The 12184-nt window shown below is 39.0% G+C and overlaps 1 protein-coding gene across 5 annotated transcripts in view; it reads left to right on the top strand.

Annotated features, from left to right (window-relative positions):
* il1rapl2 (interleukin 1 receptor accessory protein-like 2) overlaps positions 1-5896 on the top strand; it is a 464615-nt gene extending 458719 nt beyond the window's left edge. For 3 of the 5 annotated variants that reach the window (XM_034882941.1, XM_034882940.1, XM_034882943.1), the window contains 6 exons: positions 142-219; positions 334-450; positions 3285-3407; positions 4527-4766; positions 4931-4961; positions 5212-5896. In XM_034882941.1, coding sequence (XP_034738832.1) covers positions 142-219; positions 334-450; positions 3285-3407; positions 4527-4766; positions 4931-4961; positions 5212-5300 — 678 coding nt within the window. In that variant the 3' untranslated portion in view covers positions 5301-5896. The remainder of the gene's footprint in view (positions 1-141; positions 220-333; positions 451-3284; positions 3408-4526; positions 4767-4930; positions 4962-5211) is intronic. The other 2 variants (XM_034882944.1, XM_034882942.1) reach the window with 1 other exon arrangement.
* Positions 5897-12184: the final 6288 nt, after the last annotated feature.

The following is a 12184-nucleotide window of genomic DNA, read 5'->3' as shown; positions in this document are numbered from 1 at the left end:
GGGAAATTACTAAATCTGCCTTCATTAAATTTGAACAGGTTTGAGGAAGTTGTGAAGTACTCTGCACAATAAGTAGAGATGCCTTAAAGAGTTGCTCTGGTCTGTCTTCTTAAAGACTTTTACCTCTGTTTTTCTATCCAGGTGATCATGATAGAGTGTGCAGACCTGAAGAATGTCATTAACTATCAAGAAGTGGAAGCACTTAAACATACAATCAAGGTAAACAAAGAGGGAGTGGTGAGAGGAATAGAAGGATGGAGGGAAAGAGGAATGATGGGATCTGAAGGGTGTCGTTAGACAACTAGACAACTAAATAATCTCTGGTCTTCTCAGGCTTTATCCATCATCAAGTGGAGGGGTCCTAAGAGCAATGAGCTGTCCTCTAAGTTTTGGAAACAGGTGGTCTACGAGATGCCCGCGAAACGCAGAGAGACGCTGTCCAGACGCCAGGTACAATGCCACAAACGGCACACAAGCATTCAAAACCCTGCACACACTGGCACAGAACCACACAACTTTACATTAGCAGGAAAGGGCAATTTTCATGTTCTTCTGTTTCTAAAACCAACTGTAGTAGTATAAAAATGTTTTACTATATAGACAGACAGACAGAGAGAGAGATACACTTTGTGTGCTAAAACACATGCAGGTGGCGAATAAAATGTACAACCTACTTAAATATATTTTATAAAACATGAACCTGTGTATGGGCAAATTGCACAAGGGAAGGGCTTCTGGCGGAGCGGGGGGAGGGGCTTCCCTAGTCCCTAGTTCTAGTCCCAAACGTTTTCTCAAAAGCCCCAAATCTTTTGGCTAACTTCAATTTAGTTTCATTTTCATCAGTCTCTTTCTGGGGAAACATCGCCATTCAGTCAGTGAACTCTACTCAATGGAGGTTGCAAGGTTAGTAACGCTGTTCACGTTAAATTCCTACCCTTCCTATGACATCAAACATAAAAATAGTAACATCAGACAACTTTTCCCTTTTAAGGTGGCAGAAGTGAAAATGAGTCATCCTAGATGATTCTATTCCTCTGCAGCTGACATGTTTTTGAATGAAAAAAGCATGAAAAATCGTTCATATAGCTGCCGTAAAGGGGGCAGACCAACCCCCTTTGAGCCCCAAAGGATTACAATGTCTGGCTCCGCCCCTGGTGTAACAAGAAGAAGAAGACATGCTTTTCTGAGCCCCAGCGGGGAAATTACATTTTGTGTCTTGCGTGTCCAGGAGTCTAGAAAAAAACATAGCTGTGGAGGTTTAGTCTGCACATTAACTTATGCTCCCCTGGGGCACATACACCCACAACACAGATGGCCTTTGAAATGTCTGCTAAATACAGGTAATGTATGAAAATAAGAATCACAGTGGGGGAAAATGTGTACATGTTTACCATGTGTTAACACCTCAGGTGCTGGATGCCCTGGATAATAATCATTAAGAAACAAATAGACTAGAGAGAACTATGTAACTGGAACAGATGGAAAGTGTTATCTTTATGTCTTTCAGTCAAACGTCATGATGACTTCTTTAGTTTTGTTCATCTGCTCAGTTGAGATCATTGTACTCTAACTTACATAGCTCCAAAAACCAGCACCGCACATCAAAATACCCCAACTTTCAGGGCTTTGTGAGTTTGAGTGTAGAGTATGACATCTGATCATCTGCAGTTATTCATGCTTGTAGAACCGAGTAAAACACAATGTAGCTAAAAAGTGCTTCTTCAATTTATGGGCCTAGGAACATGCTTGCTATCTTCTTGAAAAATGACACCAGAACTCTGAAGAATTCAGGACATCCATCATGCTCGGCAACATCCACTGAATGGCAATCAGAACCAACACCTAAACCTCGACAGATGGCATGTTTTAGACCGCCCGATGTGACTTCCAGTTTACTTGAACTTGGACAGTGTTAACGTAACCTTTGTGTTGTCTTTCCATTAACCACAAACTTGTCCTTCCTGGTCAAAATTGAAATAAAACATTTTTTTGGGTGCTTTTCCAATGTTTTTGTCACTTTTTCTGATTTATTTGTCACTTTTTCCACGCTTTGGGCACTTTTTTTTTAAACCTGAGCTGTTTTAATAAGCGTGTTTACATTTCTTCTTGGAATTCATGCTCAACAAACCTCATTTATAAGAAATTATACGTAAGGTTTTAGTTAAAAAGGCGGAAATTATGATTCATTTTGACTACTAGTTAAGATCAGAGGATGTTGAGTGGATCTCAGATGGGTAGATGTCAAAGTTTAGTCCGGATACTGTTTTGAAACCATTTAAAAAAAAAAAAAGAATTCAAGTGTTATAAAATAAAATTAAACACACAAATAATTTGATGAACGTAATCATTAAAATTACCCAAAGAACGTTGTATGGAATAATCCATGATATTTTTGGGCAATGTGATTGAAAGAAATCTATATTTCTTATATATATAACACTTTGAAGCGGGTCACACAAGGGTGAACTTTAGCAAAATAGTTTCAGACCAAGGAAAACAAACGTGCTATCAGTTCATTAGTTTTGTGTTTTCTAAACCTCTGGCTTTGATTATCAATCATATCACTCTCAATGCTAGTTATTATATACGTACAATAGAATTAATATGACCTGTACTGATAATGAGAAATGCCATAAGACGTGTGAAATTTTCTTTCAAGACTAACTTTAAAGAAATACTATATATAGCTCCAAAAATCCTGCACAGGGAACTTGAACCTAACCCAAAATAATTGAATTCACTCAAATGATAATGCAATGGGTTATTATATATTTTTCTTACTGTCAAATATCTTTCCATATCCTGTTCGTGTGTATAGCCCCAAGAATTTCCTCCTCCTGAATATACATGATCATTTCCTAGAAATGCAGAGCATTGTAGTTTTAAGCAAATTGTACTCAGACAAGAGTTTTGTTGGGAACTATTTTCAGTCGCGTAATAATACATATTTGGTGTTCTACTGAGTATTTACAGTAACATGTCACCTAGTGCAATATTAATGCGTTTTTAATGTTTTTTGGAAAACAATGGTGCTCAATGGCTCAGAGAAATTAGATATATTTAACTACAAAGACAACACTTAGGAGTAAGTCATTGTTGGTTTTGGCCTTTTCATGGGTGTTGTTGTCAACGAAAGAAACATAGAATATCATAGTCTTAGGTTTTACCATGACCCATGTATTCCAATATTATTTCTATCTCTGTCTACATTGAGATCAAATCTCCTTGAACATTTTTATACAACTGCACAGTGAAATCTATATAACCTTTTTTTATGGTAACAGGTGATGGACTCTGGTGAACAGGGCCTATTTGGGGACCTACAGACCACCGTCTCCACCATTGCCATGACAACCACCTCCGCCTCCTTGGCGCCCCCTAATGACAGTCGCCATGGACATCATCAGGTCAGCGTTGCATGTGCACTACTTCATACTGATGTTGTTACTTAACTATTTATACATTTCTATAGTGCTGTCTAGTCTTAATGACTACTTAAAGTGCTTTAACAGTAAAGGCACCATTCACACACACACTGATATTTAACCCCCCACCAAACATAGACAATGTAGTGTATATCTGAAAATAGCGGCACGTAATTTGAAAAGAAATGGGAACAATGATACATTGGGTTAGCCTATTTGAAAGTACTTTAGTCCTACTTCATTTTAAAGGCACTTCACGAATTAGGGGTCTGTGTACATGTGTACACTGTCCGTATGATAGCCAACGTACGTGGACCTCATCAGACAACGGGTCCTAGTGCAGGTCTACCCTACTCACTCCCAACTTGTAAAATACGGACGCTTGGGAAGTACCTTTCAGCGTCAGATATGATGCAAAAATCCCTCTTTAGCGTCTGTATGGAACACACTGGGCATGTCGTAGTATTAAGAGCGACAACAGTAGCGAGTAGTCTTTCTTTAGGTCTTTGCTGAAAAAAAAGGCTCAGCTTCATTTATTTGTTGGCATTAACCCTCGTGTTGTCTTCCCATCAAAATTAAAAGTCAACACTTTTGTTGTCGATGTCTTTAACTTTTTCTTACGTTTTTGTCCCATTTTCAACACTTTTTAAAATCAATTTTTTACATTTAACACTACGTAACACTAACTTATTAACTTTAGTTTTACAGTTATTTTTAGGGGATTTATGGTAATTAAACCTCATTTTTAGGAAATTATACCTAGTCTTTGAGTTAGAAAAGCAGAAATGAGGAATTATTTAGACTAAAATTAAAGGAATGTTCCTTGGAATATGTCTGAAATAGCCTGGAAGCACTTCCATTTTTTTCTACAAATGCTATAAAATTGCAAAAGAGACCCAAAAATTAAAGAAATTTGAGATTTGTAGTTGCCAAAGAGCGTTGTGTGGAATCAATCATGTTATTTTTGGCTAATTAGAAGAATATTGTTTTAGGAAAACGGGTCATTTTGACCCAAGGACAACATGAGGGTTAAGAACTTTAATTACCTCTCGGAACATAACTTTTAGGGGATAAAAGTTAAATCATGTTATCTCCCTACAGGTTGCCTTGGCGACAGAGATCCCCGACTACAACCAGATGACATTGCCGCTGGGAGGTGGTCACACTGCCACAGCAGCCCAGATGAGGCATTTCTGCCGCAGCTACGAGTTCACCCTCCCCCCACAGCCTTCCTCCATGTCGCCTCCCCTCCCACCTCCCTCCACCGTGCAGTTCTCCACTCTGGGTCCCGGGGGGCGCCATGTCTACTGCAACATCCCTATGACACTGCTAAATGGACAGGTGGGAGAAAACAAAGGACTATTTTTTTTGCAGTTCCTAGATAGTTTCTAGCATCCATCATCTACACAGTGTATCCTTTTCTTAAAATGCCATGCTGTTTTTTTTATGTGCATGTCCTCTGAGTTTTATCCCATTTAAAATAAAAACCCCTCTTTTCTCCCCAGGGGTTAGGAGCAGTTCACTGGGGAACAAGAGGTCTGTTTGGATAAAATAAAATCTAGACAGAAAACAGTATCTTCATGTTATCCAACCTAAAATATTTCTTAATTTTAAAGTGGGAAATAGCTTTCATATGCCGTATAGTGAGGCATGGTGCACTGTTAGCATTTGATAGTACTTTATATACTGTAGAATGTGTTTTATTGATTTGAGTTGTGGTTTGGGGGGGTGGGGAGATTCCTGCTGATCATCGTATCATCGTGGTGCTGTGTTTTTTTTTCTCCAGGTGACCCAGAGCAGTACGCTTGGGAAGAAGCAAGAACTCCACCTGAACAGCACCTTCGTACCGCTCACCAGCAGAGAACTAAGCTCTGACATCTGGTAGAGGGACCGCGCAGCTGGTTCTGCATCACAGACCAGTTTACAGACTGCTTTCACACTGGCTTTGGAAATGAGGTTGACTGGTCGGTCGACTGGTTTTCATTGGATTTCTGGACTGTGTACAGTCTTGGTTTTCCAGAGCGACTGCTTGTGGACTGCCTGCACACTAGTTTTAGGCCACTTCATCCCATCTTGTGAACAAAGGACTGCTTAAGGACTTAAGCCTTGGATTCACAACTGTTATACTGATGTACTGGCTGCAGACTGCTAACAGAAAGACTCAGATCCTAAAAACTGATTCTAATCTGGTCTTGGACACATCAACTGGATACCGACTGATTCATTGGTATGTAAGCTGTGTAGCCCTGACCGTTGGAAAGGAGCGCTCTTACGCAACATGACTGCTACACAAATAAACACATTTGACTGGTGCAGATAATTTGTAGACATGTATGGACATGTGGATGTAAGAAACTGGAAAAGTAACTTACAAGATCCAGGATACTTAAACGATGAGTAGGTATCCCCAAACAGGAGTGCTCCGTTTGTGTAACAAGCTCTCAAGTTGGACCTTGGAGCACAAAAAAAAAGCAAATATCTCTCAAGTTGACGTCTGCCTGCACACCAGCCGTGTATCCGAAAATCAAGTTGATTGGTCAGCTGCTCAAATTCTCGGAAATATCGGTTCACGGAAAAACTAAAGTAGCGTAATCTGGGAAGACCGGTCGACCGTCCAGCTAGCTGAGTTCTCAGTATTTCCATCTGCCTGTTGACTAGGTGGCTTGTCAGTTAACGAGGCAGACTTCAAGCAATGATTTTGGAATACCAATCCACCTTAAAACAACAAGTCAACCTCTTGAAATACCTTTCCTGGCTAGCTAGCCTGGTTTGGTTCTTAGAAGCTTATAAATGGTTGACTTAGAAACGGATTCAAGCAAGAAAATCCAGATAAGGAGTGATGCGTAAAGCCATTGCTAAACTTATTAATAACTGAGAAAGCACAGTCACCTGGTGTATATGGAAACATAGCTAGTTACCTCTTGAGCTAAACAGGCGCAGAGACACTGCAAGCCAGCCAGCTCACCTTGTAACCCAGTATACAGCAACTAGTCATCTTCTCAACTCATCAAGAGGTGAACTGGCCAAGAGGTGACCTACCAACGTTTACCACCAAGCTAAAAGCTTAAAGGACTTGGCTTTTTCTATTTGCATGACCACCCATTTAGATAAAAAAAAAAATAATCAAATAAATATAGCTAAAAGAGTAAATGACACATTCATTTCTCACAGCCTCTCTTAATATGGAGGAGAATAAACATCTTATGTTGGTACAGTATATTTGTTTTCTGTCCGGCCATGAAGTGATTATAAAAAAAAAAAAAACGGATGAAGGGAAAAAAGGGGGTGTCCCTCCAAAAAAGATTTTTAATTTTCTTTAGTTTTATTTAAGAATGTTATGCTTTTAGAAAGTTGGTGAGCATTTTAGCCAGTCTTTGTTTCAAATGTTTGTTACGATAATCTCTGTACAGCTTCCATAACTTATGCATAGACCTAATACATGACGGTGATTTGTTCCCTATAATTTCTGTTAACTCCCACATTGTGTGTGAGACCCAGAGCCGGTTTTTGCTTTCATTATGGATGGATGGATGGGTGGGTGGATGGATGGACGAATGGGTGGATGGATGGACCGATGGATGTATAGATGGGTTGATGGATGTATAGATAGGTGGATGGATGAGTGAGGGAGGGGGGGGTGGGTGGGTGGACGGATGGGTCGACGCTCACGGCAGTACAACCTTGCAAAGGGACCACCACCTGTCAGCCAAAGGGGATGGGGGGGGGCTGCATACAGAGCCAGATTTCAAGCTGAACCAGACCACATTCTTCTTTCTGAGCTTTAAGAAACCAAGATTATTACCATAATATTTAAGCAAAGTGAATAATGTTTTGAATTTACACAAAAGGTACTGTCATTGTCTTATTAGAACCAATGAATTCTGGATATTTGCAATTGTTTGATACAATTATTAATTATTTGAGTTGTATTCGATGGCAATATACGGTATAGTGGTTGTCTTTTGATTTCTGCTCATTTCTTTGACTATTCTTTGGATATATCAGTTGAAATTATTTAATTGAGAGCAAATAAAAATGATGAGTTGTTTTATACATCTTGGATGCCTGTCCTCTGACGCAAGTGTTATTCCTTCTTTCTTCTACTTCCCCACTTTTCCCTTGTCCAATTTCATGTTCTTTCTTGCTTATTCATGCTCTCTACCAGCTGTTTCCCCATCCTTCCAACTGTCAGCATCTCAGATGTTCTGCTCCTCCTACTCTCCTTCTCGTTAAAGGGGACTTATTAGATTCATTTTCCGGTTCCCACTTGTAATTTATGTTTCTACTAAAACACGTTCACGTGCTTAGCTGTTCAAAAAACACTGTAATCGTCCTCATACTACCCATGGGTGCTACACCGTTTTCACCCCGTCTGAGACTCTCTGTTGTAGTCCATAGTACATTATTAATGATACTGAGATTTAGTAAACAGCTAGCTAGACTATCTGTCCAATCTGAGTTTTCTGTTGCACGACTAAAACATCTTTTGAACGTACACATGTTCCACCAAAACAGATTATTTCCCAATGTTATTTAGTGCCGCCCGAGACAACTGTGATCGGTTTAAAGGATGCTTTTATACAGACCTTACTGGTCCCCTAATACTCTATCTGAAGTCTCTTTTATATAGACCTTAGTGGTCCCCTAATACTATATCTGAAGTGTCTTTATATTTATATAGACCTTAGTGGTCCCTAATACTGTATCTGAAGGCTCTTTTATATAGACCTTAGTGGTCCCTAATACTGTATCTGAAGTCTCTTTTATATAGACCTTACTGGTCCCCCAATACAGTATATGAAGTCTCTTTTAGAGTCAAGGGGGTGTCCTTGACCAACTGCCACTTTGCCCGTTTGAAAGCCATGATGTCTCTCTCTCTTACGGGTGGGCCAAATTCTCTGGGTGGGCAAAGCAGACCAAGAAATAACCCCCTTATGACCTCATAAGGAGCAAGATTACAGATCTCTAGCCACTGGGGGACCATAGTCAAGCTGGGAGAACTCATTTTGATGTCGTAAAGTGACATTTTCATACCATGGGACCTTTAAGGAAATGCCAATAAGCTAGAGCATGTTGTTCTCCTATCCAGGAAGTGGAGATAGGTCTAGCAATGTGAGACTATAGACCAGACTCCTCTGAAGTGTATGTAATGTAAACTGTAAAGCTAGCTGCTAGCTGCTGTCTTGGATGAGTGTGTTCAGCCAGGCTTCTGTGATAATCATCCCGACAACAATCCACTGAGCGCCCTGTGGTTTGTCCTCCAGAGGACAGTCCATGTCACGTCTTGAAGTTTATTCCCCCTTTAAAAAAAAAAACAGTGTGCAGATCGGAATCTGTAACTGTTTGGACTGATTGACACAAGTCATTCTTTGAAGTTCACCTGTAGGTAGTTATGTGGGTAGGTATGTGGCCTTTACACCCAATTACTACCCATTGCCAAATGTGTAAGCTCCAGTTTTGGAGTTGGAATTGAACATATGCATTAAACAAAGTGTTTTCCAGAGTATGAATGAATGATGGTGAATGTATGATTTAGGTTCCTAGCTTAGGCTTATTAGACTTAACTGCATTGACTGCATACCTCTAATATTTATACATAATTATGCACATATGTTTGGATATGTACATATATGTATATATACAAAAAACTTGGACAAACCCATTAATAACCCATCCGGGAAATCCTACGCCCGAATTGTTGATCCCAAATTACCCCTGAAACCGGTCACAGTGAAAGCCGAGCTCCCATATCAGCCGGAACTCTCCCAACTGCTCTCTGGACCTGAGGGTCTCGAGCAGCCACGCCCTTCCTCCATATATATATATATATATATATCTATCCTCCCAACCAGGGCAAGTCCCAAGGGTTTCTTTTGGTTCAAAGACAAAAACGCGTTGCCACCAAATCACTACTGAAATCGCTGTGTATCCTACACCATGTACTACACGTTTAATGTAAACACCGGACGCAGACGTGACGTGCATTCAAATATTTAGAAACTCTTGCTTGTTTTGCGCTGAGCCCGGCAACAAGTACAACACAGACATTTTGGGATTAAGACGCAACCTAACGGCGAGGGCAGCTTGTGCCGCGTACAATGTGAACGGCGCCTAAATCTTACTTATCTTACTCTCAGTAAAAAAGCAAACAGGCATGTGGAAGTATGTCTTTGAATATTTGGATGCAATGGAAAAGCAAAAAAATATGGCATCATTCTTACATTTAGAGTAAAACCCAAATAAACTAAAATCACAAGTAATTAAACATTCGGCAAAGTTTAAATCGCTTCTTTGTCATTTGATGAGCCAGCACTTTACAGACATGTTTTGTCAGGTAAATCCTTAACAATTATTTCTGAAATACAACTGATTTTTAAGAAGAAAATTGAGTAAATGTGTTGTATAACAATACATTTTGACTGTGTCCTTATGGCCCATGTCATAAAAATGTAAGTATCTTATACCATCCTGTATCAAACTTAATTTAAATTAAAAAAAATGTATTTCCAAATTATTATGTAACCCTTGTTACATAATTCAATATAACTTATAAAGATAGTGGTTCCAATTCAAATCTATTCAATGAGAAAATAATCGTATCTAACAAAAAAACTCCACCAGTGGGTTTGTTCTTCTTGGAATGACCACGTATTTTTGAGTCGGGACTGTTTCTCTCACATGAGTTCGAAAGTTCACGGCTGCAGGTGTCACAGATGTGTTGCTAACAGTGTACATTCACATTCATACATACACACTTACACTGTGGTTTATACTGCTGAAATTTCCAAAGCCATAGGGAGTTTCGGTTGTTATTTCTAAATAGCTAAGTCACAGTGGCATGCCGACCGCCATGTAGGTAATACATTGACTATGGATAAGTACCTCATACGTAAGTACCTCATAAAGTCTAATCTATGCCTTCAATCAAGGGTGGCCCATTCTTACCTCCAATAATAGCTCTCTTTTCATCCTTCTTTGAGCTGTAGCTTAACCAGATGGTGAGAATGCTTGATTTTACCACACTATAAATGGACCAGACACTGTCTTTTCAAGCTGGCCTATTTCATGTGCATCAAGAAACACAGGCACGCTGTCTCCTTGAAATTACGTGTAATGATACTCATTTGTTGTACTCATATGCTGTATATAAAAATGTCATTTAGCTGAAGCTTTATCCAAAGCAACTTACAATTGCTATAAATGCCAGAGGTTGCACGTCTCTCAAGCAAATAGGGGTCTTGCTCAGGGACACATTGGTCGATGTATCACATTGGGAATTGAACCCATGGGAATCGAACCCTTATATACATAATGTTCTTCGTCTTACTTTAGCACGTTAGCATGCTAACACTTAGATTCGCACAAAACTGATGCTTACTTTAGCAGGTACAAAAGTATAGAAAATATTTAAGTTGCGACCTGATGATCACCAAAGTCATTAGGGGTTCTCGTCTGGGGGCCATTAATGTCTGTACAAAATTGAATTGCAATCCATCCAATAGTTGTTGAGAGTAGTAGTGACCAGTAGTTTGAAACCAACCCAAACATAATTGCAACAAGTCTTCCAAACCATGCGACGACATACAGACAGGAAGTAAACCTAGACAAGACAATGGAGAAATAACAGAAACAGGAACACACAACCATGACACAATGAGTGTCATATAACTTATCATCCAGCGATTCACTGATAGATTACTCATAAACCAAACACAACTGAAGTTACTAAGAACTCAACTCATAAATGCACAATATCACAAATGTATCTTTGTATTTTCTAAGAAAAACGAATGCTAACTGTGTCATTTAATCTGAGCGGTTACGCTGTCGCAGAGGTCACACAGATGTCACAGATGTCATTGTTGAGCTATGAGAACATTTTACACACATCATTGTTATGGCGCAGACAAGAAGCGGGACAAACGCAGCAATGAGAATCTCCCCTTCCAGAAATGTGATCGAAGTCTGTGACTTAAACACTCGGTGACATGACCACAGGTTTCCTTTAGATGTGAGATTGTCTCCGGCTTTAGTTTCCAGTGCATGGTAGGCATGAGATAGAAAGAGTTAAAACCAGATAAAAAGAATGTAGTTTCTGGTAAATCCAACGATGTTACAAAAATGATTCAAAATTATAAGATGCATGTTAGATAACATAGATAACATGTCACGTTGTCTATGCTTCCACTTAACCCTTGTGGTGTCTTCATGTCTATCTGCAACTTTGGGTTTTTCTGGGTTGAAAGTTCAACATTTTGTTCTTTTCTACACTTCAACGTTTTCGTCAATTTTATTCCAATTTTTTTCACTTTGACGTTTTTTTAAATGATTTTTTAGTCAATTTCTTTTTACAATTTCTTTGTCGCTTTTACCAATATTTTTGATGATTTTTGGTAACTTTTTCAGATTGTTTTGGTCATTAAAAAAAAGTTTTTTTCCTGCTTCTCTGTGTTTTTTTTGTTGTCACTTTTTTAATAATAATAATAATAAAATGAATGTGTAATGCACTTTATATTTATGCAAATCCCAAAATGCTAAACGATAAAAAAAGAGGTAAGTGCTAAAGTAAAAACACACATTTTAACATTCTGTTGTCATAGTTCTGATATAGAAAGTTTTGTAAATGGGTCAAATTTGACCCAAAGGACAACAGGAGTGTTACAGCACATTCAGCAGGCTATTTGTGAGTCATCATAAAGCATATCCAACAACATCATACATATGATTTTGTACTTGTCACATCCACAGCTGTGTGTTTG

This window comes from Etheostoma cragini, chromosome 10, assembly GCF_013103735.1.
Source record: "Etheostoma cragini isolate CJK2018 chromosome 10, CSU_Ecrag_1.0, whole genome shotgun sequence".
Classification (NCBI taxonomy): domain Eukaryota; kingdom Metazoa; phylum Chordata; class Actinopteri; order Perciformes; family Percidae; genus Etheostoma; species Etheostoma cragini.
Note: the sequence above shows the minus strand (reverse complement) of the source record. Positions and strands in the feature narration are given on the sequence as shown.